The sequence below is a fragment of the Pimephales promelas genome, chromosome 23, assembly GCF_988280905.1.
Source record: "Pimephales promelas chromosome 23, fPimPro1.hap1.1, whole genome shotgun sequence".
NCBI lineage: Eukaryota > Metazoa > Chordata > Actinopteri > Cypriniformes > Leuciscidae > Pimephales > Pimephales promelas.
In genome coordinates, this window is record NC_142791.1 from 13,658,990 (window position 1) to 13,684,725 (window position 25,736).

The 25,736-nt window shown below is 37.6% G+C and overlaps 1 protein-coding gene across 4 annotated transcripts in view; it reads right to left on the bottom strand.

The window, feature by feature from the left end:
- Window positions 1-25,736, bottom strand: part of ptbp3 (polypyrimidine tract binding protein 3) — a 62,997-nt gene continuing 37,261 nt past the window's right edge. For all 4 annotated transcript variants that reach the window (XM_039676996.2, XM_039676998.2, XM_089126386.1 and 1 more), the window contains 12 exons: window positions 19,421-19,590; window positions 16,492-16,638; window positions 14,427-14,594; window positions 13,686-13,796; window positions 9,666-9,840; window positions 6,848-6,922; window positions 5,718-5,857; window positions 3,917-3,950; window positions 3,388-3,480; window positions 1,770-1,986; window positions 1,123-1,200; window positions 1-296 (listed from right to left, as the gene is read on the bottom strand). In XM_039676996.2, coding sequence (XP_039532930.1) covers window positions 164-296; window positions 1,123-1,200; window positions 1,770-1,986; window positions 3,388-3,480; window positions 3,917-3,950; window positions 5,718-5,857; window positions 6,848-6,922; window positions 9,666-9,840; window positions 13,686-13,796; window positions 14,427-14,594; window positions 16,492-16,638; window positions 19,421-19,590 — 1,541 coding nt within the window. In that variant the 3' untranslated portion in view covers window positions 1-163. The remainder of the gene's footprint in view (window positions 297-1,122; window positions 1,201-1,769; window positions 1,987-3,387; window positions 3,481-3,916; window positions 3,951-5,717; window positions 5,858-6,847; window positions 6,923-9,665; window positions 9,841-13,685; window positions 13,797-14,426; window positions 14,595-16,491; window positions 16,639-19,420; window positions 19,591-25,736) is intronic.

The window sequence follows — 25,736 nt, forward strand, 5'->3', positions numbered from 1 at the left end:
GGGAAAATCTCTAAAACTACCCCATGAATATCTGTAATGTTTTTTTTTTTTTTTTGAGTTTGTCAGTCAGTCTTATTCTCTGAATGAAACAGTCAGACTGCTGAGGGTAGAAGGGCTGGAATGGGGAGGATGGGGAAAGGGTGTGTTTGTAGTGAAGGGAGTGCTAGATGGTGGATTTGGAGAAGGACACTCGCAAATGGTGGTTCTCTCCCAGGTCGTGGTTGTGGAGGACGATAAGAGCCTGAATGGCTTCTTCCACCGAACCCAACTGGATCAGCGCCATCTTGCGGTCCTTCCTGTCAATCAGATATGGAGAGTCAGAATTAGATACTGGCCACATCGCAAGCCCTGCAGGGCGTCAACATTTTCACAGGTTTGCGTTTTTGAAGTTTTTGTGGAGGTGATAACTTTTTTCTCAATTTTTCAAGGCTTGCACCTGGGCACCTATTTAAAGGTTTGTGTTATCGAGCCACAAAACACTGTTGTGCAAATGAGCGTGCCGGAGCGCATTAAGGGTTTTCTGTTAGAACAGTGTCGTGTTAGCGCCCCCTAAGTTAATAACTAATGATCTTTGTAATGGAAGTTAATCAATCAAAACTAACTTTATCTGGACAATATCTTTATTGAAGATATCTGCTGTAAAGCCAAAACAATCTCTGCTACTTTAATTTCCTATTATCACTGAAAAAATACTTTGACACAATCTATATTGTTAAAAGCGCCATATAAATGAAGGTGACTTGACTTAAAAATGTTATGTGGTTTAACTATAAAGTATTTCATGAACTTCAGTCAAAGCTCCTAGAGGGCCACCCTCTTCCATATATCTACCTCTAAACCTAAGTTATCCCAATAACTGGTGTAGAAGCACTGTAAACTTGTCCCTTAAATCTGAATGGTTGATTGTAATGTTGTTCCTGGAACATGTTGTACTCGGTGAAATCAGGGTCTGCCTCTTTCCAGCAGATGGTATGGATATTGTTTCTCAAATACGAGTTTCGTATTTTCCCAAAACAACTCATCCTTATCGGCCGTGTTGTCTTGGAAGTAAGATACAAGCAGACTATTCCCAGTGTGATGATAAATCTGAGAACAAAGAAAACAAATGTGAAGAGAACTCACTGGAAAAACTTGAAGGCCTTGACCGTGTATCCAGAACTGACAAACAGGTCTTTCAGAAAATCATCCGTGGTGGAGGGACTGGGGCGTGGAAGGAAAGGAACAAAAATATTATGTTTACAAAGGACAAAACCAGCACCTTATCTGATGCCAACAACAATTCCAAGAATAATGGAAGACTTCTTGTGGAGTGAAACAACCGATATATGATATAATATAATATGGGTGGGGAGATACTGATAATAATAATCATATATCATAGTATGAGTCATTTTACATCGCTCTAATAATATGCATTACAATATTGTTTCTTTTCTGGAAATTCAACATCTACAATTTAATACTATATAATATATATATTTTTATATAACCATGTCATTGTCTATTTTGAAGTGACAACTGTAGTATAGTTTAATTAATATAGTTTAATTTAATAGAATTAAATAATACAAATAATGATTCTTCCTAAGTTTTAAATCAAGTTTTAAATTATAAACACAATAAAAAATGAGAAATTTTTCCCAAAATTTCTCCAAAAATTAAATGCTTAAGTTAGTCCAGCAAAATTGGGTCTTCGTTGACCAAACCATGCATTTATTGTAACATGCTGTATTTGTTGCCCCATGTGTGCATGTTAGCCAGTCACTCACGGGATATTTGAGAGGTGCAGGGTGGCGGAGGGGGGGAAGATGTTCTGGAAGTTCTTGGAGCCGGGCTTTTTGAAGCGGTGCAACGGGCTCCCACTGAAGTCTTTGGTCAGGCCCTGGTCCTCCTGACCCTCCCTGGGGAGCTGCACCGTCTGGTGCTTTGAGATGGTCACACGGATCACCTTACCATACAGACGCTGACCGTTCAGGTGGCTCATCGCTTAACAAACAAACCATGAGATGATGTGTTAAAGATAAGCTGACTCACATTTAACCCTGACTCACATCATGCTGAACATTTGAACTGTAAAAACTCAAGCATAAGATTGATTTTTTGCAGGTTTTCAACAAACACATTTTGTGCACATACACACTGCCTCTAAATATGGCTATCACTCGTTTTTAGAGTGCTTAATCCCATTTTGTACACACATTTTGCCTCAATCGTGAAACACAAGCAGAGCAAATTTCTGTGAAAATCAATATTATTCAAAAATATCCGTACATTTCTGTTTTAATAGTTCGCAGAACCCTTTTACGGATTTAATACGCATTAAATGTGAATAAATTCATTCTTACGTAAATTTCTGTGTAAATCAATATCAAACCAATTCATTCACTTACATAAATTTGTGTAAATCATGCATAAAACCATTCTTACATACATTTCTTTGTAAATCATGCACAAAAATTTAAATTTAAAAACTAAATTTACCTTATTATACATGAGTAAACCCTATGCAAAAAGATTCTCACATAAAATACTGTATTAAATGTGGATAAAATCATTCTCAGGTTACTTTCCGTGTAAATCGTGCATAAAACCATTCTTATGTAAATTTCTGTGTAAATAGTTCGCAAAAAAAAAACCTTTTATGTAAATTTGTGTAAAATGTTCGCAAAATGATTCTCACATAAATTACTGAATTAAATGTGGATTAAATCATTCATGCGTAAATTTCTGTGTAAATCTATTCTTGCATACATTTATATATAGATCAATATCAAAACTATTCTTAAATTTATGTGTAAATTGATCGCAAAACCATTCTTACATACATTTCTTTGTAAATCATGCACAAAACATTTTACCTTAATATACATTTATGTGAATAGTTGACAAAATCCAAATGCAAATTATAAACAAAGAATTGTATAGAAAAATGTATGCGAGAATGTATTCTTGAATGATTCATACAAATTAATACTGCTCATGCTTCACAAACGAATTACTCAATTCACTGAAAAAACCTAAAAATTAAATCCATGTTTTTTGTTAACAGATGAGGCAGATACATCAAAGCATTCGCTCCTGCATTTAAACATGTGTGTTAAATATGTAATAAATATATAAACAACAAAAACCTTGGCAGTGTGTACACGTCGCTTCTTTTATACTCTATAATAAAATCCTGCAAATATTGCATCAGAATATTTCTGCGCATCTACACAAGGAATTATTATGAGACATTTCGCCGAAAAACATAATCTTTTTATGTTACTGGCTTAATCCACCAAAGATACATACAACCACACTGAAATGTAACTCTAATACAGCCACAGAATACAGAGATACATGTGATCAAAGGATGAAAGGATTTGTGTGTAATGCCTGACGTACCGAGCTGGGCTTGCGTGGCGTCCGCCATCTGTATTAAGGCATTCTCTTTCTTGTTGAACAGAATCTTGACTCTGTGAACGTCTCCGTAGACTCCTGTCGGGATAAAAGAGAAATTTACATCTTTTTTTTTTGGTACTCAAACACACCGTGAACACAATTTACAACAAATAATACGTTATCTGCAGATCTCGGTGTTTCATTATTGAAGGCAGAGAGCGACAGTAACCGCTCACATGCTCATAGAGTGAGCGGTTTTAAAGGATATCAGTCACACTAAGGTCCGTCTCTGATGTTGACAGTTATTAAATTGCGGGGACAATAGCAAATGACACACACTGAGTGTGTGCGCAACACTGAGAATTTCTCCCATTCATATCATGGGACACACAACACACAATCTGCAAATAATCTCCAGACTGTGTGTTTGTAAGGAAATGGTCTCATCGCTCACTCTCTATCCTCTACTGCCTTCATAAAAACCGCAGTCTGCACATCTAATCTGCAGGAGAAGTAATACATTCGTCCTTACCGAATAAAATGAAGAGTTCGTGTGGCGATATACTCTGCAAGAGATGAAACATTATCAAAGACATGACTGGAATAAGGTTGAATGAGTAAGTGTGAAATGCATCAAGGACCATTAACAGATGTGGCGATTTGCTATGAAACATGTTGACAGTGATGCACTTCGACATTCATGACCAGTGACCGCTAATGCTGCACAATTAAATGAAGGAAGTGTCTTGTGACATCAAATGCCTGGACTGAATAAAGAAGCATGGGAATACCTTTGGATTAGCTAAAAGGAATCATTTTTAAAGGCAGCAGTGATGGTGCTTTATGCATTAGTGTCTGGATAGTCTTCTTGTAATACTATAATCTATGGTAATGGATCATATTAGTGATAGATTAGACTAATATATGTTTCGGGCATCCTTAAATAGTGCTTATTCCCGACTCCTGCTTGGTTCCAACTGGACAACAGACATACATACTGACAACCACCATTTTACCGTTTCTACAGTTTAAAGTGCATCAAAACCACAGAGCTGTTCACACCACAAGCACTCAGGGTCATTTACGGTAATGATCTTTCTGCGCTTAATTCTCTAATGTTTTTATCTAGAGCCAAACACGCTTCATTCGAGCTCTTTCTGCTCTGTGCGTTTTCTCGCTCCTGCTAAAGCTGCTAAAGCACTGAATTAAAGGGATAGTTCACCAAAAAATTTAAGTGATCCCATAGTTTACTCGCCCTCAAGCCATCCTAGGTGTATATGACTTTATTCTTTCAGCCAAACACAATCAGTTATATTAAATGATCCAAGCTTTATAATGGGATTGAATGGTTACTTCGATTTTGAAGCCCAGATAAGCACATCCATCATCATAAAAGTAATCCATACTGCTTCAGGGGGTTAATAAAGGCCATCTAATGCATTTTTATAAGAAAAATATCCATATTTATAACTCAAACTATAATCAGTGGCTTCCGGTAGAGGTCGTGCGCGAGTTTAGTTCCAGCGAAGGAGTGACCTCGCTTCAGAAGGCCTTTATTAACCCCCTTTTAAGATGGATGGATGTGCCTTTTGGGCTTCAAAATCAAAAGAGCCAGAATATTTGTTTTTAAAAATAAGTGAAAAAAGAAAGTCATATGGCTTGAGGGTGAGTAAATCATGTGAACAGTTTGATTTTTGGGTGAACTAACTCTTGAAGAGCTGCAGATGACGCGGTTATTTTAACAAAAGTAGCAGAAACACAGTGAGAAGCAAAATAGCCGAAGAAAACACTGCGTGAAACGAGAATGCGGCAAATATAGTTCTTTTTATCAGTCATAATCTGACCGTTCAAACCAGATTTGTGATTATTAACAGATTTAACATTATTAATCAGCATGAATAGAGCATTTCATAATAAACAATTATATAATTGGGAAAATTATTTGTAGATGGCAAGGAGAGACATGGTGAAAATACTATTAAGCAGAGATGCACAGGTCTCACAGAGCAGAATGACGTTTATTTTTTCATGCCGTTTACAGGAAATTAAGGATGTCACAATAATAGAACAACTCGACGATGACGATTGTGAAAATCCACTGGAAAAAGGGCAAAAGCTTTTTGAAGGGCACTTAAAATTGTACATTCGGAACCACTTTATATTAATTGTTTTGAACTACGATGTACTAAATGTTGTGTGTGGGCATAATGTAGTTTATTTTGAAGCATTTCCTAAAGACATTCTTAATTTAATGGCAAATCCACTGTATATTTGTGGTAGAAGGGTTCACGAAGGTGGTGTTGAGGGTGGGGGGGGGGGGGGGTGAAACTCACGTCAGGGTTGAGGTTGGAGACGAGGAGCACGGAGTGGATGGTGGTGGGGGTCATGCCGTGGATGGTCATCCGTCCTGTCATTGCTGATGAAGGGATGGTGAGAGGTCCCAGAGCGCCAGGCATCGCCTGCATAGACAGACCTGACCGGACCGGTGGGGAGAGGGAAGACGGGAGACGGGAAGTGACGTAAGAGAGTGGAAGGGAACTTCTAGAACAATCATCCGTTTTTACAACCTTTTTTCTTCAGATAAACAACACAAGGTCTTCTTGTAATTGCTTATTAAATCAACATGTTCAGGCATGCTGGGTAATTTTAGTTCAAATTAATATTGAGTTGGATGGTCAGGGTAGTAAGAGGTTTAAGACAGAAGGAGTTAAAGACAATAAAATTGCCGGTACATTTGTACACTGATTTACTTTTATAATATTACATTATTTGTTATATTATTATTAAATGTTGAGGTCTTGATCATGTCAGCAGAAATAAGAAAGTAAATTTGTTAAATAATTCCCCACGGTTTAAACAATTTTAGGTCAGTAAGATTGTTTGTTTCCAACTGATCATTAAATTTATCAAAAGACAGTAAACACATTTATAATGTATCTATATGTATTTCATATTATATTTCTATATCCTCATATCAGAATAATTTCAGAATATTAAACAGTAGTGTATATATTATGTTAGATATAAACATTTAACATCTTTCTCTTTATATTTGAGATGCCCTAAATAAAGTAATACTCTAACTTTTAGCTATTAAATAGTATTTTATTTTCCCAATGATGAACTTTACTTTGAAATTTACACTTAGATTCGATTTATTGATCATATAAATCAAAACCGGTTGCAAAAGAATCAATAGCCAATTGAAAATGCAAAGCTTTTTAACTGCACACAATCTGTTTTCAAATGTGACGTCGATACTCGATACGGTGTTTGTGTTCATTCCCTCTTCAGTTTGCTCACTTTGCTGGCGTCAATCTAAAGATGTGCCTTGCGAGAGACTCGAGTGATGACATCGTAATACCTCCAATTATTCAGTCTGAGCGCTGGCGTGAGCCGCACGACACCGCCTCCATTACTGAGATGTGTGTGTGTGTGTGTGTGACTGTGACTGAAAGCTTACCTGCCTGAGGAAAACCGATAGCGGGGGCGAAACCAGCCGCCCCGGGGTATGGAGAGGAAATGATCCCAGGAGCCCCTGCACACACACACACACACCAACAATGAACAAATGATTTAAAAGATGAGACCACAACCACATAACAGGATACTGGTGTATGTGTATCTGCCTGACACAATGATGGGATAATATGTATTTATGATTCATAAAATGACTTGAGACACCTATACTTGAGGCAAAGATTTGAATTTCTTTGGGAGCATAAAATAATACTGTACATGTCATTATTACATCTGTTTTAATGTCATAGACATCATAAAAGCCTCATTACAAAGATGAAATTCATGGAAAATAAATGTTATCACGTAGTTTGGCACAATCTTGTAATATTATGTCATGGAAAAACAAGAAAAAAAACTCGTTTTTAATATTAATAATATTTGCGGAATGCCAAATCATATGGTGTGACCAACAGATTCATATAAGAAAATGTTTTATTTATGTTGTATATTTTTTTTAAATTAGCCATTTATGACATGGCAAGGTTATTGCAGAACTCCCCAAAATGCACTTTATGAATTAATATAAATGTATCCATAAAAAAATACTTTTTACCTTAAATACTGGTACTGTTATGAATACTAATAAGAACTATACTGTATGTATTTGCCAGGAAAATTATTTATTATAATTATTATTCTTATAATAATTATTCTTATAACTAGAATTATAATTGATTTGAATTTGATGGTTACACCACATTACATTTTAATCATTTAATGAGCCATTAAATGTAAATGGCACACCAGTTTCTCAAACCTTACAAAACCAACATGAACACAAATAGCGCATTAATAATAACATGGCACATGTGTTTTAAACTAAATTTTTCCTGCAGACACTCTAATTTGTCATTGACTCACTTAATAAATTTGCTTTATAAAATAACCTAACATAAAATCACTAACCCAGCATGAGCCTGAAATAAATTATGAGAAGCACAATCAATAAAAGAGGGGCACATACATTTGTTTTGTTCTCCCTATATCATCACTGTTTTATTATCACCGACTGATTTCAAGCTGAATATGGCTTGCTGAGACACGTACGTTCAAGTAAAGCACAATTTGCTCATCTTGAATTCCCAAGTGGGATGGGCTTAAGGGTCACGCCATTGTTTAAAATGGATTTATCCAGCCTATTTGAGATATAAACCTATAGAGCTCAGAACAAGCAGTTTGCATACATTTCAAAACAATCATATTGACAACAATAAAACATTTTTCACGAGGGGAGTTGCGGTAGAAGACCGACAAAAGGGCATTGGTCTAATAAAAGCTGCCATTTGAACACCTTTTATTGCTGTGGCGGGTTTGTGAAGACGTCACAGAGCGCCCCTGAGATTCCTGCCTGCGCCCAGAAACAATTCATCAGCTCTGATTTACACACACACACACACTCGCCTTATCAGAATCCACACTGCCTCTTGCTCTAAACAGCACAAGTGATTTACAGAGCCTGAGACAACAAGATGCGTGGATGGACAGACACAGTTATCTGCCACCCCCTCTGACAATCTCACACACACACACACACACACAATAAATCTGCTCTGCAAACACTGTCCGGCCCACATAACTTTGTGTGCATGTGCGATAAGGCGTGCCCTTTGATAGTGAGCGCGCTACGAACAGATAGCATTATAATAAAACACACAGGTAATGAGGAAGTGAGAGAAATATCTGTTTTACACTGGGATTTCTAAGTTTAATAGATAAAAGGACAGGTTTGATTAAAAAACAAAACAAAATGTCAGTATACACACGGATGAAAATGAAGGGAATATTCCGGGGTAAAATATCAACAAAGCGTAAGGCAGATAAAGCATAAAGTCATCATGAAATAAAAATTGAAAATGACTAGTTTAATAAGGAGAACTGCAGTAATTGTTATCTGTGCACATAATTCATGTGCCCTCCTAATCTTTAATCAAAATAACTTATCATTTCTTCTCTGATGATGTGTTTACTGGCGAGAGGGCGGGGCAACCTGTCACTCACATCAGATCCACCAATAGCACACCACATCTACCAATCAATTCATCATGCACAAAATCAAGCCCTGCCCTACATTTGTTCTTGTTCCAGAAGCCGTTTCACTCAGATAAATGTGACAATTGCCAACTTTAAGGTGTTTTTTACCCAGAATATTCCAGCCGAAATGATGTGGTGAAAAATCTGAAATCAAAGTGGATATTTTACAATTAAATAGTGCAAATTGTCTCCATGCCATACATCAAAATGTACATTTAATCTTAACCCCGCAAGTCTATATACTACTTATTATACATCAACATCTATGAAAAATACTTTTGATATCCTTTAGCTTGTGATAAGAACTTCCTCGGAGCTAGAGGAAAAGCACAGACAGAGGCAGATGGTGTGTGTGTGTGTGTGAGAACAAGTCGTCTCTTCTCACTAATGTGCAAAATTCACTAAACTTAAGTCCAATTTAAATGGAACTTTTGACAAATATAATTTTCATCGGAATTATTAAAAATCTCTCCAAATGTCTTCAAAGCACGTTTTGTCTATGATCACGTGGCCTTGTTCAAGTGGTTTTTGGTATAATGTGGGATATTGTTCTGCTGATGAAACACTACAAAAATTCCGATCCGAGATATTTCAGTAGACAAAAAAACTCCAGAAAATATGAATATTTGAAATTATGAGTGATCTAGGAGCCATTACAGATACATTAAGCTGCTCTAAATAAGTCTATACAGAGAAATGTCTTTTATGACTAAGTGTATATGACTTACCAAAAGCGGTCTGCATGGAGGGGTCCATGGTAGGCTGGCCGTCCCCTGAGGGAAGGTCCAGACGGGTGAAGTCCCTGCTCTTGTCGTTGTTGTATTTCACATTCAGACTGGTCAGCTTGGAGAACTCGACACGCAGAGTGCAGCAGCCGTTGTAGATGTTCTGCCCATCCAAAGACTGACAGGGGAAACAACATTACAATGCCATTCTCTTACAAAGACACAAAGGAATTACTGTATATTCCTCTTAAATAAAAGGAAGACTATTTTAGGGCAATTCAGTGCACTTTTTCCATTTTTAGAAAATATGAATGCAAAAATAGATCTCTTTCTCGTTATAGTACTGATATATGATCAAACTTAGGGCTCACACCTTTGAAACATGAGACATTGGGGACAATTTGAGTCAGTTTCTGTTTTGATGGCCACCACAGGTAGAAAACTTAAAGGGATACTCCACTTTTTTTGGAAATAGGCTCATTTTACCACTCCCCCAGAGTTAAACCGTTGGGTTTTACAGTACCGTTTCCAAATCCATTCAGCCGATTTTCTGATATTTAGAAGAATATCATTAAACAGACAGTTTCTGGTCTCATTGACTTCCATAGTAGGAAAAAAAATATACTATGGAAGTCAATGAGACCAGAAACTGTCTGGTTACTGATATTCTTCTAAATATCAGAAAATCGTCTGAATGGATTCGGCAATGGTAAAACCCAACTGTTTAACTCTGAGGGAGTGGTAAAGTGGAGTATCCCTTTAAAGTCTATATAAGTCTCCATTTTAGAACTATCAATACTACTCATGAATCATTTATTATTCTTAGTTCGTGTTAATTTCAGCATTCACTAACAATAAATTATTACAAATCAAAAGTTAATGGACTTGAAGCTAACATGACCTAACAACGAACAGTTTGATTTTTACTAACAAAGATGAATAAATACTGTAGCAAATGGATTGCTTATAACATGAACTATGGGAACTTACAGTGAATTGTTTCCTAATAATTTTAAGTAAAACTTGGCTGTATACTGAAGGTACTAATTTGCTTTCTCCTACTTTTATTTTATTTCCTGTGGAACGCTGTTCATGTGTAATTTACATTATATGATGCATCCATTATTGTATAAATTTCTATACTTAGAATTAACCGTGTTTCATTTCTATTTAATGCTTAGACTTTTTTTATTAATAAGACAGACAGAATCCATATACATACAGTGTTGGGAAAGTTACTCTAAAAAAGTAATTAATTACTGATTACTAATTACCTCTTCAACAGTGTAATTAGATTACTGTACTAATTACTCTCTCTAAGATGTATTTAATTACTTTTAATTACTAATTACTTTCAAAATCCCATATCAATCTCAACCAGCTGAATCATACAAGGATAGACATGAATCTGTTTTAATTCTTTCAAATAAATACTATAAAATTGTATGAATTATCCTTAATCTGACCAAGGTGGAGAAGGTTACATTATAAAACCATACTTTTTAGCATCAGACAATACATTTTGATGTTAAACCCACTGTTTTATGTCTGATCTCATGACATTTCACACTTTTTTCATACATATTTTACAATAATTCATACGAATTTTTACGAGTGCGGTCGTAATATTTAGACACCTCATAAAATGCATACGAATCGCTGTGAGATCGGATTGATCTATACACAGTATTTACCTCAATCAGAAGTAACTGTAATTAAATTACAGATAAATTAAGAGTAATCCCTTACTTTACATTTTCAAGGGAAAAGTAATTAAATTACAGTAACTAATTACTAAGTAATTAGTAATTACTAAGTAATTACTAGTAATTAGTTACACCCAACACTGTATACATATTAAGGGTTATAAGTACATATACACAAAAAATTAATTTAGACATATTTATATACAATTTATAAATGTTTTATCCTTTTGCTGTTAGATTAATGCAGTCACACAGGTAACAGAAGCTTGTTTGTCTTTCCGATCACAGGACACTGAACTATTCCGGCACATTCTCATTGATTACACCTGCTCTGCTTCATTACATCAGGGTTTAATGGAGCCCAAACATCTCAGCTCAGTTTTTCTATCTGTTAATCAATATCTTAAAGTAAGCGACAGACAAACTACTAAAACAGATATGGAAGAAACCATGCTCACACTGTAAAAAAAATATTGTTGGTTTAACTTAAAAAATTAAGTAGCCTGTTTGCCTTAAAATTTTAAATTGATTGAAATGGAAAAAGTGAGTTAATACAATGAAGGAGATTGATTTAATCATAATAAGTTATCTGAACTAAATACATTGTTTAAGTTGATTTGACAAAAGAAAAAATGCTGTGATAACAAATCTTGAAAATATTTTTTTTTACATTGCACAAGCTTGTATCTCCACTGAAGAACAGTGAGGTTTGAAAAATAAAAAGCAACATGTGCAGTAAAAATTCAAACCTGCAAACCACAAAACTTAGCAAAGCATATTCCCAACACAAATGATGAGTTTCATTTAAGGTAATCTTCACCCGTTCTACTATTAACCCAACGTATTAGCCATTATAGTGATAGAAATGGGTCAGTTTTCTATGACTATTTGAGATATATATATGAACCTGCAGTATGATTGCTGCTTAGATGCTTAGTTTCATAAAAGAAGAACTCCACACAACATGATTTTGCCTTTCAATATAGTACAACATTTTAATTATTGAATTGTCTGTGTAGGCCTGAAGCAGATTTGGCAGGGTGGAGGGAATTTGAACTAACTTCATTTAACTTAGCTCTGATGACAAATGCAAATCTCATCTAATGCTGACAGTGCCTTGAGGAATGAAGAGCTGTGTGCTATTAGCTTTCAGCCATCAGACATACTAAATCCGAACGGTGGATGGTAAAACCTGGAAATCCCAGGTCTACCTCATATATAGAAGCCATATTAAAATATCACACATACTAAAATATCTTCGAGACACTACCCCACACAGAACACCTTGAAAACTGCAATGCAATGCCCTGGCATCCATCCACAACTCCCTATAGCATTATGGTGCCGTTATAGTCTCTTCTGCTCACCAAGGCTAAATTTATATGATAAAAGATACTGTAAAAATGTAAGATGGTGAATTATTATTAAAATTTAAAACGTATTTTATTCCTGTATTTTATTGATCAAAGCTGTATTTACTCCAGTCTTCAGTGTCACATGATCCTTCAGAAATCATTCTAATATGATGATTTACTGCTCAAGAAACATTTATTATTGTTATCAATGTTGAAAACAGTTCTTCTGCTTAATACTTTTTTGTAAATCTTTTTATAAAAAGTAAAGCTCTAGTTTTAGTTAGTTCTACATTTGCCAGTGAGAACCACTTGCAATTTTCCAGCCAACCCGCTGGGAAAATAAGGTGCATTTCCACACAATTGTTCCTTTTTTTGCCGCAATTTTACACGGGAGGAAGGGGGGGGGGGGGGCTTCATCGCCCATCTCAAAAGAGACCCCTGTCCCCACCCCTCCTGTAACACTAACAAATACTCTCTTTGTGCAAGGAGGCAATGCAACATGGCAGCCGCACAATAGATAACACCCTCAGACCAGAGGAGTAATTACTTGCGAGCTCTTTTTCCCCCCTGGTGAGCTGCATTGGCATTCATTAGATAACCTCAACGGTGACATATTAATTACAGGGGCGGCTTGATTTGTGCGGTCTACTGGGAACTGGTTTTCCTGCTGTCTTCCTGTTGCTTTGATCAATTTTCGGCACCGCACCAAAAAAATACCAGAGAGCGGCAAAAATGAGGTGATGTAAGACAGGTGTGATTGATGAAGTGTTGATTATAGGGGACGGAGCCCTGGTGAAGGATGACCACAGCTAAACCGTCCATCTCCACGGACAGACGGAGGAACTAAACTAGTGTACACTCAAGCTGGTTGCCATGTTTCATCCCACCCAACCCAATTCATCCCACCAACAAGATAATAAAGGGGAGCATTTTGTGGCTGCCGGTTCGATTTCGGTACTGACCATTTTGGCATGATGTGCGTTCATTGGATCTGCATATTGTAGCAAGGCCTGGAACTGGTTGTTCTTGGTGAAGGTAATGATCTTGAGGACTGTTCCAAATTTTGAGAAGATCTAAATAAAGGAGAGGGAAAGAACATGAAGGTCAGCCATAATGAACAGAGTAGTTTAAGCCTTAGAGGGTTTGCTTATCTGAGCTGGTTTAGCAAGTTTGGCTGGTCTTTCAGCTGGACTCCCAACCTAGCCAAGGTGGTGTTTAATGGGTTTAGCTGATCAGTCATCTTATAAGTGCACAGAACCCCTCTAAAACCATGAATCCAATCTGACCATTGGATTCCAGCCTTGTAGACCTGCTGAGACTAGTAAACCACCTCAGGCTGGTTTAAGGATCTAGATTTTCAGGATCTAGATTTCAACTCATGAGTTCCCATGTGAGGGCTTCAATAAATTTAAAGTGTTTTAAGACACTTTGACCTTGTGGAAGGGTAAATTTATGTGGTTCCTAGGTGACAACAAAGAAGGAAGTGTACAGAGTAAACATTGAAAATAGAGCAAGCAAACGAACTTGAATATCCAGGGGATTGCTTGATATATTGCAGAGAGTAAAAAAAATGACTACATGATATCACTTGATATATTGATTAAGTCATTATTTACGAATCAAAAATAAGTACAGATACCTGAAGCAAATACAGAACAATTATCAATTTTGCCTTTTACAATTTTGGTGTAATGTAGTCTCACCTGGTGTAGCACTTCTAGAGACACTGGGTAGTAGAGATTCTCCACGATGATGCGAAGCACAGGACTTTGCCCAGGCATCATTCCACCATCACTGGCTGTCGCAGTCCCAGAGAGACCCATATTCCCAGAATGCATTGCATTGACAGCTTGCAGAGCAGCCTGAGCCCTCTACAAATAAGACATAGAATTAATATTAGGTCCAAACCCTTCTAAAACATTCCACTCATACAGAGTAGTACACACAAACACACCTCAATCTCACTACTGCATTGCAAGGACACTAAAATGCAGTGACAGCAATGACTCTGTAATGAGCCGATTTAATTAGGCCTACTGTAAAACTATTAGCTCTGGGTAAAGCAAAAGTATAAAGGAGGATCAAAAGTATGAGTTTGTAAAAATAGGGTTACATCTAGGTTTTATGTTAGAGCTTCATCTGCCTTTCAGGCACTTTCCACCGGGTAGACATGACTTTGAATCAAGTAATCAGTAAGTTTTATTAAAAAGTTTATTGTTTTGCCATTTTAAGACATACAGAGGTTGGTTCAAGTTGTCATAATGTATAAAGAGGAAATTGATTCATGATAGCTGATGGCTAGAAAAAAAACTTTATCTGAATTTTTTTTTAAAGTGAGTAAGATTGCATGTAGTCATGGTGTAAGGAAAATATTTAAAGCTACACTGTGTGATTTTTACCCCCATCTAGCAGTGAAAAGGTATATGACCACCCAGAGAACATTAGTTTCTGTTCCACTCAATTCCAATTTCGTTTTAACTGCTACGGTGGCCAATGTAGTCCAAGATTAACATGGCTTCCAGTTCGACCTCGTCCATGAGTGTTAACTCAAACGTAAACGCGAAAGGCGAAGCTTGAATTAACAGGTATGTCCCTCTTTGGCTAACGTACTTTCAAGATGGAGGGGCAACATGGCGACCGACATTAGAACCCCTTACCCGACCCGTATGTATTTTCAATGGCATATTATACACTCACGTGAACACTTTATTACTTGAACGAAGTGAATATACATTAATGATACATTAATGAGCACATAGATTTTTGAAAGAACTAAGTGTTTTTAGCTAAGAATAAACTAAAAGAGTTACACAGTGTAGCTTTAATTATTTTTTACTAGGGGTGTAACGGTACACAGCAGTCATGGGTCAGTACTCAGTAAATACCTCGTTTTTGGGGTCATGGTTTTGGTAAGAGTTCGGTACAACAGGAAAAAGCAACAAATCCACAATACTAGGTTTATTTTGAACATACAATAGTGCAATTGTGCTAACTAACGGCATTTAGTTCCCTAGTTGGTACAGTCCAGCCTCGTTTAGTGTTTCAAGCACTAAGCAGTAAACAGAACACACTCTTGCACTGGTCATATTTTTTGTAGGGCTGATAAAAAAGCAAAAGGTATTTGGTCACAATCAGCTATAAAATGAAAAAGCATCTCTTATAAAAGTAAAATCATCTGTTATAAAAGTAAAAAAAAGAGATCTTTTTTTAACTGGTATAGTCTTTTTCAACCTAGATCTGATGATTAGCACTTGAATCGAAACTTCTTCTGCTCCTTTTCCTGTTGTGGTGGTTAGCAAACAGCGTTGCATTACCGTGAGCGCCCCCTTCTGGATTGGAGTGTGGATCGCCTGTGGCCAGGTGTGTAAAGTCCAGTCCAGAAAGAAAAAGTCCATCTCAGTATTTTTTTTCCAATCACCTGGATTTGCTAATTAGCACAGTTGTTCAGCCAGGAGATCAGCTGAAATCAGCTGGAGAGTTCATTGGTAGAAGAAACATAGGGCAGGACTTTTACTTTCTGACCCCAGGACTTTACACCTCTGCCTGTGAGACTGACCATATTCATTGTCTGACTGTATGCACCAAACCGTGACGTCGGCATCGTGATAACCGATGATAACCTGGACATTAATAACCTGACACCTGCATTTAAACAATTATTTTTAAATGATTCCTTTAAATGAATAAATGACCTTAGATAACTTTATTTGGTATTGACCGTACTATGGTAGTGAAAGGGCTGGTTTAAAGCGTGTGTGTAATTCTCACCCCTTGATTGGGCAGATTATCGGTCTTGAGCTCACGGTGGTTGGAATACTGGATGTAGACGGGCTGGTTGCGGACATGGGGTGTAGCTGTGGTGTAGTAGTTGACCATGGTGATGGCTGCTTCTTCAGAAGCCATTTCTATAAAAGCCTGTAGTGCAAACAGAGACATACTGTAAGTGCTAAATCAAATAAAAAATAAAAATAAAAATAGAAATAAAAATCATCAAGCTAAAAAAAAATTAAGATAAATATTAGGAATTATAATAAGTGCTGCTTTGTACAAGCATAATCAATGTCGGTAGCACAAACAATACGGGACGAAGTTTAATATTCGGAGTTTTGTTCAAATCACTAATCCTAAGACCGAGCCATAAAATAGTGATGCTTGTCTTAACAGGCGCCACTAATAATTATTCTTACCTCATCAAGCAAGGTGTGAGATTTATAGATGCAGAATCCAACAATAAACTGAATCTTTTGAAGCCCCAATCAAATCAACCAGCAAACAGCAAATTATGCAACAGGGGCATTAGAAATCTGTCTGCCTGTCTTTTATTGTCTAAATATGCCATTTTAAATTTGAATATGAAAAGGCACTCAAGTAGAAGCGGGAGACTGCGGTGTTTTTGCAGGGCTTCTGTTATTAGATGGACCTTGATGTGTTTGAAAGGACGCACACTTCAGTTTCTATCACTGGCCACCACTAATGAAGCTAAAGCAGATCTGGACCCTTGTCCTCAGGATCCCTTAGAAAGGAGAAAATGCAGGCAAAATGATTCTTCGATGGTGGCGTTTCTTGGTATAGTGGGTTTTTACGGGTCATTCATGACAAAAAAAATCATTCTTCTGGGAGTTAAACAGATATCAAACAAACAGAGTTTCTTATGAACTACTCGTGGACTGTTAGTTCATAAGAAACTCTGTTTGTTTGAGATCTGTATGATTTTTTATAACAGTTAATTGAGGCTACTTAACATGCTTAATTGTCATTAAAAACCTTAATAGGCTTAATTTTTTACGTCTACAATCCCCAAAAGCACCCACACACTGTAAGATAATCGGGCAGATTTTGAGCCCAATTCTCCCCTTCCGACAATCCTAGATAAAGTCCCAATTTTCCAGTGGTGTAAGGTGTGTTAAGAGTGATTGTATCTGGACGGAAGAACATCAGGACTCAGGGCCATACTGATCTCATAGCGTAAATATCCAACATGTTGAATATTAACGATCAGAAATCCTGTTGTTGTGGGGGGAACTGAGGACAAATGTGCACGTGTGCTCTGTAGATTGTCACATGGACCGATAACAAATTAGAAAGCGAGCTGACGATAGCATAACTTTTTTCTTTTTTACCATAAATTTTCAGTAAAAAGCAGTCTGAACACTATTATCGACATTTCTTTTTGGCAGTCTTTTTTTGCTATGTTTGCAGTCTACGTTTGCTATGTTTGTTTACTCTAAAGTCATGTTTGACAGGAAGAGATTTTGCGAGATTTCCTGTGTTCACAGTCGGGACTGTTAAATCGTTAGTGTGTGTTGTGCCGTCTTAGTCATACTATACTATAGTCATAGATATTTTATAAAGACAGTTCACTTCCTGTATACAGACAGGAGCCATCTTGGAAAACAGTCTCGACAAGTCGAACCACAAAGCCGTTCATACAGTTCAGATCACTCAGCACGTCGTTCGTGGTTTGACTAGTCGAGACTGTTTTCCAAAGATGGCTCCACGAAGTGAACTGTCTTTATAAAGTATCTTCTTATTAAACGGTCTGTACATTTACAAAGTTCTCAATGCTTCGTTTTGCATGTATGGACCCTCATTATGTTACTGTGTTAGTGTGGGGCTATTTTGAGCCTTGTTAGTGTATAAACTAGCGATTTCTTTTTACTTATTATATGCCCCCATTACTAGCGTTATACGCTAAACAGTTTTTAGAGATAAAACTCTTTACATTCGATTATCATGAAAACAAATCTCAGAGAACAGTCGACTAGGTACCAATTTGTTATTAGACCAAAGGTTCATTTTGTGCTGGAGTTCTCCTTTAATTAGCCCAGTTCATTAAATAGGATCCAAGCAGAGAAGCGACCAAAACACATCCACGTTTTCCCTATATAAATACAGTTACACGAGTAGTGTAACTCGACCAAGAATAGTGACACAAAATAAAACGTGTAAAGTGGATAAATAATGTATGGCGGAATACCACAGCAAATGCTTGGGAGCACTTCGACTCGGTAACTCATGAAAAATCCTCTCCCTCTCCGGAGTGATGATATTACTGCGCCAAGTCCATAGATATATATGCACCGAGTCGAAGTGCTCCCAAGCACTTGCTGTGGTATTCCACCATACATTATTTATCCACTTTACACACTTAGAAAAGCGCAATGTTTTATTTTGTGTCACTATTGTGTCACTATACTCGTGTAACCGTATTTAAATAGGGAGAACGTGGATGTGTTTGGTCGCTTCTCTGCTTGGATCTTACTGAATGAACTGGGCTAAGTTAAGTGCTATCAAAGTGTAAGAGCGATTGAGTGCACACACCGAGACGAGAGAGGTATGCATCAACTCGTCTTAGTTAAGGGAATAACATAGTTTTAAAAAAAAAGGTGGAGTATCACTTTGAAGAAATCTTTTAGTGTGGCCCAGCCTTAAGACAATGGCATTGTCACACCATTGTCCTCATTGGGACCCACATTTCCAAAATCCTGTTAGTTACACCATGTTAAACCACACAGAGGTTTAACAGTGGGAATATGTACGCTGGCTTCCTCTGATCTTATTCATGCCATTTAATCCGGAAATTCCACCACTAAACCAACTTGAAAGCATAAGGTGCCAGCTTCCGATAGTCCTGCTACTAACTTACAGAGCTTGAAGATATGGCAGAGATATGTTCACAGGTTCATGGAGCACCTACTTGGTTTTTCCCTTTAAGCATCAACAGGTTGGTGACTTTGCCAAAAGGGATTCCTAGTGAGACGACCTCTGCTTCAGACACTTCGATGGGAACTTTGCGGACGTGGAGGACGCGGGAGGGGCCACAGGGAGATCGGTCTCCTTTGTATGTTTTACTGTCAGTGCCATTAGCTGCCAAAAAGGGGAAAAAAAGAGACAGATTATCCATTTTTTGATTTGACCAGTTTTCCAAATGCCAAAACTGGCATTGATGTACATGGAAATTACAAAAACAAGACCCACCAAACACCACTATTATCGATTGAACGACACCAAAAAGGTCACAGTTACAAAAACATTTGGCCTCACGAAGGACCTAGAATGAATTTAACAAGATACACAAGACAGAGAGATATAGGCAGAAACATAAAACTGACAATATGTCGGTGGTGGGCATTTTCTCTGATGCTCCCCCCGAAACAATACAACAAGCCTCTAACAGGATTAAGCAGACCTCTGAAGTCTGTCAAGGCTCCAAATGGGGCGTTTGGCACTTGGCTATGTCCAGGGGCACATCACAGGCTGGTGACAGGTTTAACAGAGACAGACCATGGTGTCGTGTCTGCCTCAGATTTCAACACTTACAGCTTTCACATTCTTGCAAGCCCATGCAATCCTTGTGTTCGTCTGATTGCAGATAACGGCATCAAAGCCGAATGTATTATACGTAATTTATTATTATTTTTTTTTACCTACACAGATTACAAACTGCAGACTTGTGGTCAATTTGCCCAATTTCCCATTGACTGTCCAAAAATCACACCACTGAGCCAAAAGATGACATGTCACAATATGTTTGAAAGCACCACAAAGCCCTCATTCTTCAGGAAGTCAATGTGCAAATGGCTTTTGTAGAATTGTCTCTAAACATTAAACTGGGACAGGACAGGAAAAAGCATTTTATCGCTGAAAAGTTGTACACTTCAACGTGAAGCAATTCCAGAAGACAACACAAATGGGCATTTTAGACTGGGCTCGTATGTGTTTGTCTGGTCATTAGTAGGCCATGTACGAGTGATGAACTTAAAGGGAAAGTTCACTTTGAAATTATTTTTGATATGTTTTAGCTTACCTAAAGGGCATCCAATATGTAGGTGTCTTTGTTTCCACAGTATTTTCAATTTTGACATTTTTCAGTCAAACCGTTGTTGTTTATCAGTCATACACTGGAGGCTAAGGGGTCCACCAAAAAGCATGCACAGAGAAGTCAAAATTAAACATGATTTAATGTCTTGTAAATGTAAGTACACATTGATGGCCTAAGACACGAAACGAGCGTTTTTTGTGAAAACGAAACGATCGTTTTTACCTTGTGTAATCACAGTGACGTCCAAGTGATCTGAATCAGTTGTGCAATGTCCAACTGAACCGAACTGAATCAGTTCAATGTTACGCCGGAAGTGATCGCTTTCGTGTGACCTCACTCAATATTTACACGGAGATTTCGTCAGTTTTACCTTTTTACACATTTAGATATACCGAAATCGTCTTCCATTGCGGTTTCCCGTATATCTAAATATGTTTAGTGAAAGGTAAAACTTCCGAAATCTCTGTATAAACAAAGAGTGACGTAGGCGCGCAAGCGATCACTTCCGGCGCATGCGCAGACCGAAGCGCCCGTGCCGTCAGATCATTTTGTCATGGCTATGATTACAAGAGGTAAAAACGATATAAATACTGTTCGTTTTCTGACAACCGCTCGTTTCGTGTCTTAGGCCATCAATGTGTACTTAGATTTATGAGTCATTAAATCATGTTTAATTTTGACTTCTCTGTGCATGCTTTTTGGTGGACCCCCTTAGCCTCCAGTGTATGACTGATCGACAACAACGGTTTGACTGAAAAATGTCAAAATTGAAAATACTGTGGAAACAAAGACGCCTACATCTTGGATGCCCTTGAGGTAAGCTAAAACATATCAAAAATGAATTTCAAAATGAACTATCCCTTTAAAAGCTCTATTACTGTAATACAGGTCTGCAGTCTCATTCAAATATGGGTCAAATCTTCCTCAGATTGTATTTGGGGTAAAAATGGTACCATGTTCCCCATGATGAATGCAGTATTGTGCAAGTATGAGTGACTGAGATAACTCTTTCTCTCTCTTTCTCACGCATTGATAAACTCTTTCTTTCCAAAGTTAAGCCTGTCGACGAGAGAAAGCAGCGAGAAAGAGCAGTGCACAAAAGAAAGTGCTGCCATCAGCACGACGACCAGCCACAGTTGAAAAAATTAACAGGCCCGGCACAGTGATCCAATCTTTTCCTCACAGTCCAGAGATCTTTACAACACAGCATAGACCTAGACCCTTTCCTCACAGCCCAGCACAGTGATCCCATCACCTCCCCTTTTAACCCAGTCCTTCTACTACACAGTACCAGCTTGACTCGACCCGACTCAACTCAACTCGGTTTGGCTCGGCTCGCCTTTGTTTGGTTTTCCACTGTGTAAAAGTTGTACCATTTCCAGCTTTTGGGTACTTTGAGGTTCTGAGCAAGGCGAGCTAAGGCGATACTAAAATGTCACGTGAAAACAATGCCGAAAGCTGATTGGTCAGAGAGAATCGTTACCATTCACTGCGTCTTCATTACACGCGCCAGATGGAGTATCCAGAATAACCCCGCTATTTTTTATTGTGGAAACTTGGAAAAATACGCTGTGGTCAAACGAGGAGGTGCAGACTTTCCTTTGTTTGGTGGCCGAAGAGAGGATCCTGCGAAAGATTGATAGGGCAACGAGGAACGAAAGGCGTTGCTATGACGAACGGGTACTATTTGTGGCAGTACTGTCTGCAATGGAAAACGGAAAGAAAAGCGAGCTGAGGCGAGCCGAGTCGAGTTGGTACTGTGTAGTGGAAAAGCGCCATTAGAGGAAGGACTGGGTTAAGAGGGGTGGGATGGGATCACTGTGCTGGGCTGTGAGGAACGGGTCTAGATCTATGCTCTGTTGTAAACAGATCTTCAAGCTTCACCTGGTCTCAATAGGCTTTTTCTTATACTCCCACCACTACAGGCTCACGTTTACAGCCAACTTCCCATTTATGATGCAACACTGACACTAAAAGGTGAAGAACCTATGTGAAATTCACCACAGAGAACAGATTTACAACAAAAAATGATCAACCCAACATGCACTAAGCAACAACATGGAGTCCTATGAGTGTTATCATTTGCGTTGTTTTTCAAGATTTTCAACACCATGATAAGCGTTGAATTCTTCCATGACATCATAAAATGAACTAAAGGAGACTATACTGTAGCACTGTGGGGAAAATAAGTGTGCTTAAACCATGTTTGCAAACATATACACATACTGATGCAGATCAAATATAATCAGGGTTTCAAATGTCTCGCCCAGTCTGACTGGAACAAATTCAAACCCGTATTTAATACTAACGAGGTCTGCCCGGCATCAAGATTTCGTCGAAAGAAATATGGATAATGAAAAACAAGCTTGCATCTGCAAGACATCTACTGTTAACACACAGAACATGAGTGCGATTAAATAGGCAACCAAACGAAACCTGCAGTGGAATAACTCAATGCAGGCAGAGGCAGTAGCCCACCACATGCAGAGCGTTAAAGAAACTAGATAATCCCTTTACAGAACAGGCAGATTGTATTCACATTATTTTCCCACACTGCAGAAAGTACACAACATGCTGAAAGAGTATAACACTGATGTTGAATAGCCCTTAGTCTGCAAGTTTTTCACCCTGGAGGCTCATTGAGAATATGAAAATGTTCAAGTTTTAATAAGCTCAATTATGGAACTTTAGCACATTTTAAAAACCTCATATGCAAGCCCTTACATGCATAATCTTTCATCATTTTTCCTTTAATATTACTGAACCTTGACTGCAAGTGGGGATTTATATATGACGCATGGACGAGACCCTGACGTATCCTAGAGACAGGCATCTCGCCACATATCAGCCACCAGGACAACGGGAAGATGATTGGTCCACTTTTCCAATGACCCTGTGTTACCATGGTGACCATACACATGACCTATCAAGGCATCTGGCTTCTCCATGCCAATTCATCTCATTGTGTCGTTAACAAATCTTATTGTTGTGCATTTAATGTGATTAGAGGAACCATCCCTGAATCGAATATGCCACAGGCTTTTCAAGAGGAAATGAGTAAAAAGGATCTTTGAAATGCACTAGCCACATATAAACTCTATGGAATGGTCTGTGCTAGCAAATCTAGATAGATTTCCAATAGTATTTAAGATTACCAAAGTTTTTAATAATTGCCCTTTATAAACTTTGATAAATCATTCTGTTTTGTAGGCAAGAAATGACAACATTTAAAAGGAATAGGCCTAAATAAAATAGAGCATAAAAATAGTAAATGATGACCAGTTTTGGCTGAAGTATTATACATGATCAGTGTTGGGAGTAACGCATTACAAAAGTAATACATTACAGTAACATATTACTTTTTGCTGTAACGCAGTAGTGTAAGGCATTACTAATCAATTTTCAGTAATATTTTACTCGTTACATGTTCAGTGAGGCTTGTATTACATTTGTATTACAGTGAGGCTTGACTTTTAGTTTTAATTGTAAAAAAAAAAATAAGTTACCTGTTCGTGGTCAGTCAATAGCCACGTGTGGTGTCCAAGTTTGTAAATAAAGGCTGATATATCTGTATAGCGATTTATTTTCTACAGGAGTGCGGTGAGGCATGATTTCGGCCTCTGTGTTCACGCTGGCCAGTGGAAAAGCGCCTAATGGGTGAGCATGGCATGAAGAAGACCATATTCGTGAGATGGACGTATGCACATTAGGCTATTCGTTCTGTGTTTTCTTTTTAAACAGTTAGGCTGTGTATAGGTGGTATCTGTCATGTTTTCCTCACGCAATCATGTTTTTGATGCGGTGGTGACGTGTTCATGTAGTAAGGGTGGCGATAATAAAGCACTTAAAAGCTGAAAAAGCAAAGATTATGAATATGTCAAATATGCCTTTAGCAAGGAGACTTGAATTGTTTAGTAATAAAGATGAAGTTGACGATGCTGACTCGCGATCTTCGCAGTAGGCTAGTGAATGCGAAATGCACATTTCATTTCATAAGCAGAGAGCAGTCTGTTTTCTTTCATTTTGAATTGTTCTGTTTACAAGTAGACATTTCAGTATAGATATATTTTTCAGGTCTGTGGAGTAGGCTATACTTATACGCTGAGTTTCGGTATAGCCTATTGGCTATTTATGAGACGCGCACCAGCACGCCCCCGCGCCTTATCTAATAGGCTATTGTCTGCTTTTACTTCTTAAAGGCAACAGACTATGTGAAAGTTTTAAAGCAGTCTTTTAGTGCCAGTTCAGAGCGGTCACGTCTGTAAATTAGTTTTTTCCTCATAAATGCGAACACGAAAACTAAAATAAAATGAATATTTTAAGTTCTATGGAGACTGCAGAGCCAACCCTTCCTCATCCGATTTGCACAGTGTAATTAACAGAATTACAAAAAATATATTTTGCCTCCTATTTTTTTGTCACGCATGAATGTAGTTACAGCCAAAAAGTTAAGTTCTACTTCTGTAGTTATTTTGGTAAAAGTAACTCAAAAGTAATACATGAGTAATGTAACGCATTACAATTCTGAGGCAGTAATATTGTAAGGTAATGAATTACTTTTAAATAACAGTAACAAGTAATACCTAATGTATTACAGTTTGGAAGTAACTTGCACAACACTGTACATGATCCATGATTTTATCTTACATTTTAATTTTTTTTAAAGCAAACATGCATAAAGTGAATCAGAAGTTACAGTAAATACATGTTACAAAAATGTATGTTTAAAAAAAACATATATCTATATATAATATCTATTTCTCTCTAAAACAATGTACCCACAAATATATTAAGCTCTTTTCAACATTGATAACAATTAAACAAGTTTCTTGAGCAGCAAATCAGCACATTAGAACGATTTCTGAAGGATCATGAGACACTCAAGAAGACTGAAGTAATACAAACAACTCTAAAACACTAGGCAAATATCAAACTTATGTTTGTGCGACAAACAAAGCCGATCCAGGATGAGGAAGTTGTTCTGCGAATCACAGGATTTCTGCAGCATTATCCATTTGCAGAAAGCATCCGTTTTCCGTGATATTTGTCTATGCATCACCCGAGAGACTAGAGAAGAATCTTATCCTCGCTGTCACAGTTAATTCATCGGTGCACTGTGAAATCCCACTACAGTAAAACCGTTGCTAGGACACCACAGAATTCACGGAATGCTGCTCACAACCGAGCTCTC